This window comes from Hippopotamus amphibius, chromosome 15, assembly GCF_030028045.1.
Source record: "Hippopotamus amphibius kiboko isolate mHipAmp2 chromosome 15, mHipAmp2.hap2, whole genome shotgun sequence".
NCBI lineage: Eukaryota > Metazoa > Chordata > Mammalia > Artiodactyla > Hippopotamidae > Hippopotamus > Hippopotamus amphibius.
Window position 1 is genome coordinate 9198492 of NC_080200.1, and position 6521 is coordinate 9205012.

General features: G+C 36.0%; 1 protein-coding gene across 2 annotated transcripts; it reads left to right on the top strand.

Annotated features, from left to right (window-relative positions):
* The first annotated feature begins 684 nt into the window (after positions 1 to 684).
* On the top strand, positions 685 to 6176 carry LOC130836865 (olfactory receptor 18). Of its 2 annotated transcripts, none has more exons than XM_057709499.1 (2): positions 685 to 710; positions 5234 to 6176. In XM_057709499.1, exon 2 carries the CDS (start codon positions 5247 to 5249, stop codon positions 6174 to 6176), a length of 930 nt encoding a protein of 309 aa, XP_057565482.1. In that variant the 5' UTR covers positions 685 to 710; positions 5234 to 5246. The 2 variants fall into 2 exon arrangements, with proteins under 2 accessions (XP_057565482.1, XP_057565481.1); XM_057709498.1 differs by lacking the exon at positions 685 to 710 and adding an exon at positions 1179 to 1200 and having other exon boundaries at positions 5194 to 6176.
* Positions 6177 to 6521: the final 345 nt, after the last annotated feature.

Consider the following 6521-nt stretch of genomic DNA (forward strand, 5'->3'; position numbering starts at 1 on the left):
GTTCACTTCCTCCTCCACTCTTGTAATTTAGCCTTCTCCATTTCAAAAGGAGATACAACTTCAACCTCTCAGTTTCCCTACATACTCAGGAAACCAGAAACTATGAAAAGATGTACAGTAGATGTGTCATTTGTTAAGACCTGTAGGTCACTTCTTTAAACGTCCTGAATTTTATTAGAGTGAAGTTAACTGCATGTGCCTCAGAGATCCACAATATAATTTTAAGTCCTATCTGCTCTACTTATTATCTAACAACATGGAGCAAGTTCTTAATATCTCTGAATCTCAGCATTGTCATCTGAGTTGATTCCTGGTTGATACCACTCCATTAAGTAAAAACTAAGTAGATAATGAATACTACTTATGTAATTAACTATGTGTTGGATACATACAATAAGGGCAAGTGTTTTGGAGATTATTATTATTAATTTTGATAACACTAAGGTTCATTCCAATATGACCAAAATATCCTGTGAGCTGATAATTTCTTTTTTAATGGGTCCCTGACAAAACGTTTTAGTTTTGTCCCTATGCAAGTAGATACTGAGTACTTGGAAGGAAATGGCTGAATCACATTCATTTCTGATTCTCCAGAGCTTATATAATTTTTGGCACAAAGTAGGCTACAACAACAATGACAAATTCCCCAAATATGGTAAATATTTAATAGACCCTTCTTTGGTTCACAGAAACAGAGAATAGTCAGTATGGCTTGCACACACTGGCACTTTCCTGCCCGTGCTTATGGGATGTCCCATAGGACAAGAGGCAAGATAAAATAGCACTTGTTTGTGTATATGTCACAGACTTTCAGTGGGATCTATTATTTTCCATTTAATAGCACCTACCACATTCAATTATTCAAAAACCATCACAGTGATTTTCAGAATATGAGAAATAAGAAGCATAATAAGGAGGGGAAGGTAATTTTATTGTGTGGGCTGTGACACATTTTAGGATTTCAAGCCATTCTATGCTCATGCCCTGAGACAACAGAGCCTTCAGATTTTCTGCCATCTAATCAAATAAAAGCCTATTAAATCTCTCTTAGGATTGCATTTCATCAATAAATTCACTATTCCAGTAATGATTTTTTTAAAAAATATTTTTTATTAGAGTATAGTTGATTTACAATGTTGTGTTAGTTTCAGGTGTACAGCAAAATGATTCATTTATACATATACATATATCATTTTTCAAATTCTTTTCTCATTTAGATTATTATAGAATATTGACTAGGGTTCCCTGTGCTATACAGTAGGTCCTTGTTGGTTATCTATTTTATATATAGTAGTTTGTATATGTTATGTGCTTACAGTCATACCACCTTGAACATGCCTGATCTTGGCCAATAATGATTTTTATTCTGGTTACAAAGCAACAACCAAATATTTATTAAGTTCTACCTCCCCTAGATGCCACACATCTCTGGAGATGGCTGTTATTCTTCCCATTTCCAGATAAGGAACACCAGCACAGAGAGGTTGAGGCATTTATACATATATCTGTGAGCTAGGATCCCAAACCAGTGATTTTAGGGGCACTGATGGCACTAATACAGTGGACTATAATATTTTCTATGAAAAGTAATGCACTTTACAGTTTGAAAATCTGAAATATGGAAATATGACTCCCTATGTAAGATGTAAATTTTCATATGGAACTTTCATGGAATGACTATTATTATTAGACACTTCAGAAATATTTCTTATTCTATACCTTAATATCAATAATAGCATGTAATTGATAGCAACTAATTTTTCTATTGGGAAAACAAATGTAGACAGTAAATAGTAAAATTGAACTTGCATGTATCATAAAGAAATTCTCACTTGCATGATATGGAGAGAGGCAAAAGAATTTTCATAGGATTGTCAAAATAAGAAATTGGTAACTAAAATGAAATTCATTCTTCAGGTAATACTATGTAGCTAAAGTATTATATCTAGATATGTGTGCTTCATAGAAAGATTTAAATATAGTGTTGTAAGCAAAAATATTTTAGATGCAATGTGTTCAGTAATGTACTATTTACATAAAATTTCAAGACTATAAATGCATAAATATATATTAACATTATGGGAACACTGACAGAAAATATACCCACCAAATTAATGACAGTGATTGCTTTGGGGGACAGATGTGCAGGGCAATGAGATAACACAGGAATTTAAAGAAAGCAAACTTTGTTGGAAATATTTCAAATCTCTATAAAATATGTTTTGAAGCAAATATTAAATGCTTATATTTTTAATATAGGTATTGGGTATTAATTATAGCAATAATAGGCAATATTTTTTTTTTTTACAAGACTTTAGGTTTTATTCACTCCGTTGAAAACCCCAGGTTGTTCTGGGGGCGAATAGGCAATATTAATTGAACATTTTCTAAGTGCCCAGCAATATTTTAAGGCAGTTTTCTTGACCCTGGCTCTACATTAAGATCACTAAGAACCACACATGTAGAGATGATTATTTAATTGGTTCTAGGCTGTGGCCGAGGCATCAGTATGTTTTACAATATTCACAGGTAAATATAACAATCAACTAGGATTGGGAACCATGGGTCTGAACACGTTATGTTTTATTTAATGTCTTAAAATAACCCAATAAGGTAAGTTCAATTACTATTGCCATTTTACCGATGTGGAAAGTCCCCAGATGTTTGTTGTATTAGTCTCTGTTCTTTTCTCTTTTGAATTCTCCCCCAAATTAAATCATAGTGTGACCTGTCAAGGGAAATGAAGATCTGAGATGTCTTCAAGGGAGTTGATTTAAGAGAACTGTATTTTAGGAGAATTGATTTAAAGAGAATCCTACTTGTTTCAGTAAAGATTGAAGTTAAGTAGGCATATGAAGTCTGGGTTTCTGACCTGGTTTGGGGCCCTCCTATGGTCCTAAATTTCTCAGTTGTAAATAACAGAGCTGGATTTGATGAGAACACAGGACTTCCACATGTTTAGAATTAGAAATACATGTAAGCCCTTTTGCCAGGCCACTATGAAACAGAGACCAAAGAAACAAAAGGCAGTGCCAAACACCAGATGTTTCCCTGAGATTACATAGGATTGATATACAATCCTGCATAAGATGAAAAATAGGAATAAAGTATTTTTAAAAAGTTAATTATTGTTAATTATTGTTTAATGATTGAGAGATGGCATTGAGAGATGCCATCTATGGAGTCAATGATGCTGTACGATTTTATGCATTTATCAGCACTTATTTATCAAAATTTGAAGTTTTCCAGGCTAAGGTTAGGAGCTACATTTGAAAAAATGTTTTTTTGGTCTTTTTTCCATTTTTTTGAGATGAAATTGACATATAACGCTGTATAAGTTTAAGGTGTACAGCATAATGAATTGACATATAGTGAAATGATTACCACAAGTTAATATCCATCATCGCATATAGATAGAAAAAATAGAAGAGTTTTTTTTCCTTATGATAAGAATTTTTGAGATTTACTCTCTTAACTTTCAAATATACCACACAGCAGTTAGCTATAGTCACCAATTTCTCCACTTTGCACCCCAATCCCCAGCCTTTGGTGCTGCAAATCTGATCTCTTTTTCTTTAAGTTTAGGGTTTTTTGTTTTTTTTTGTTTTTGGTTCCACATATAGATGAGATTACATTACTTGTCTTTTTCTGACTTATTTCATTTAGCCTAATGCCATCTAGGTCCATACATTTTGTTACAAATGGCAGGATTCCCTTCTTTCTTATGGCTGAATAATATCCTATTGTGTGTGGGATATTACACTCACACACAAAATAGGATATTACATGTTCTTCATCTATTCATCTATCTGTGGATACTTAGGTTGTTTCCATGTCTTGGGTATTGTAAATAATGCTACAATGAATGTAGTGGTGCATATGACTTTTTGAGTTAATGTTTTCATTTCCTTAAAGTAAATACCCAGAGGAGCAAATGCTGAATCACATGGTAGTTCTACAAGGGTGATTCAAAAATTATCCCCACTCTGGCTGTAGAATTTATTGTAATTAACTTTTAGAAAAGAAAAATCATCATTTTTCAACAGAATATCCTTGCTTTTCAGTACACTTTGTCCATCTGTCAACAAGCTTTCATATTCCCTCATTAAAAATGTTTTAGGCTGAGCTGCGAGCCATGAATGCACTGCTGTCTTCATGTCTTCACGTGGATGGGTGTCCAGCTCCTTCTTGATGGCTAACACTTATGCAACCTTCCTTGAACTTCTCTATCCATTCACACATACTTCTTCACCACAAAACACTTTCTCCATACTGTGCACAAAGTCTTTGATAAATAAGGGCACCAGGTACACCCTCAGACTACAAAAAACAAATCACTGCACCCTGCTCTTTTGTGAAAATCATAAGTGGGGCATCTGTTTTTGCTCACATAGCGGTTACAAATGAACTGATGTCACGCGTTCATACCTGCACAGCAGCACTGGGGAGACAGTAGCCTTGAATGGAAAGAGCTGATAAGACAGTGCAGCCAGCAGAAGTTTTAACTGAAGTGCGGATTATTTTTTGACTCACCCTAGTATTTTTAATTTTTTGAGCAACCTCCCTGCTGTTTTCCACAGTGGCTATACCAATTTACATTCCCACTAACAGTGCACAGAGTTCCCTTGAAAAGACTTTAAGAAGACAATCCATGTGTTTGGGTGAGCATATATTTCTATAGAGGAAGGAAATCATAAAATCAAAGAATAATGAAGATAAGTGGCTCATAAAAACCTTTCTAATTATGAACATTTGACTTTAGAACCCAGGTGATGAGTTCTAGGAATTATGTAGTTTAGCAATACTCTAAATCAAGGAAATTTCTTGCATTGTATCTGAATAAAATAAAGCTGCTTCTAAGTGTTTTAATTAGAATAACTTTTTTTTCTTAAAGGGAGACGGATACTTATTCAATATATCTCATAAAAAGAGTAGACTGTATTTTGCTGTGATCATGGATTTGTTATCTCTAAATTTCTTTGCTCCCCTAACATTCTTCAGGCCACTGTATAGAAAGAGGTAAATAACAGAAACCAATGAGGAAACAGTTTTAAGAAAACTGGATTTGAGATGCTAAGAAATATTGTTGAAGGAACTGGGGTATATGACCCCAAGTGTGAATATTTTGCTTGTAAATTGCTTGAATCCAAAACATGGACACAGTGCTGCATGCCCATTTACTTGTTTCCTTTCATCCAATCTTCTTCTTCTTCTCTTTTTTTTTTCCCAAAAGGTGTCAAAGCTACATGGAACCACAAAATCTAACAGGTGTATCAGAATTCTTTCTCATGGGACTCTCAGATGATCCAGACCTGCAGCCTTTCCTCTTTGGGCTGTTCCTGTCCATGTACCTGGTCACTGTGCTGGGGAATCTGCTCATCATCCTTGCTGTTACCTCTGACCCCCACCTCCACACCCCCATGTATTTTTTCCTCTCTAACCTCTCCTTGGCTGACATCGGTTTCACCTCTACCACAATCCCCAAGATGATTGTGGACATCCAAACTCACAGCAGAGTCATCTCTTATGTGGGCTGCCTGACACAGATGTCCTTTTTTATGCTTTTTGGATGTTTGGATAGTCTCCTTCTGACTGTGATGGCCTATGACAGGTTTGTAGCCATCTGTCACCCCCTGCATTACTTGGTCATTATGAACCCACGTCTCTGGGGCTTGTTGGTTTTGGTATCACTTTTCATCAGTCTTTTCGTTTCCCAGATGCACAATTCAATGGTGTTAAAACTTACCTACTTCAAAGATGTGGAAATTTCCCATTTCTTCTGTGACCCTTCTCAACTCCTCAATCTTGCCTGTTCTAAAACTTTCACCAATAACATAGTCATGTATTTTGTTGGTGCCATCTCTGGTTTTCTCCCTATCTCAGGGATCTTTTTCTCCTACTATAAAATTGTTTCCTCCATTCTGAGAGTCCCCTCATCAGGTGGGAGGTATAAAGCCTTCTCTACCTGTGGTTCTCACCTGGCAGTTGTTTGCTTATTTTATGGAACAGGACTTGGTGTGTACCTCAGCTCAGCCATCTCACTTTCACCCAGGAAGGATGCAGTGGCCTCGGTGGTGTACACTGTGGTCACCCCCATGCTGAACCCCTTCATCTACAGTCTGAGGAACAGAGACATCAAAAGGGCCATGTGGAGGTTCCTCAACAAAAATATCTAATCTCAGTATCTGTGTTATCCATTTGGGGTTGGAAAATGTAGCAGAACTAGAAATCTCAACCTGCAAATCCTACCTCTCTTATCACATAATTTTTGTAACTCTTATAGCCTTCACTCTTCCCTTTTCTTAACACCAGAGTGTTCTTCTTCTTTTTTCCTTCTTCAGATCTTTATTGGAGTACAATTGTTTTACACTGTTGTGCCAGTTTCTGCTGTACAACAAAGTGAATCAGCTGTATTTTTACATATATCCCCATATCCCTTCCCTCTTGAGCCTCCCTCCCACCCTCCCTATCTCACCCCTCTAGGTCATCAGCAATCATCCAGTTGATCTCCTTGTGTTATG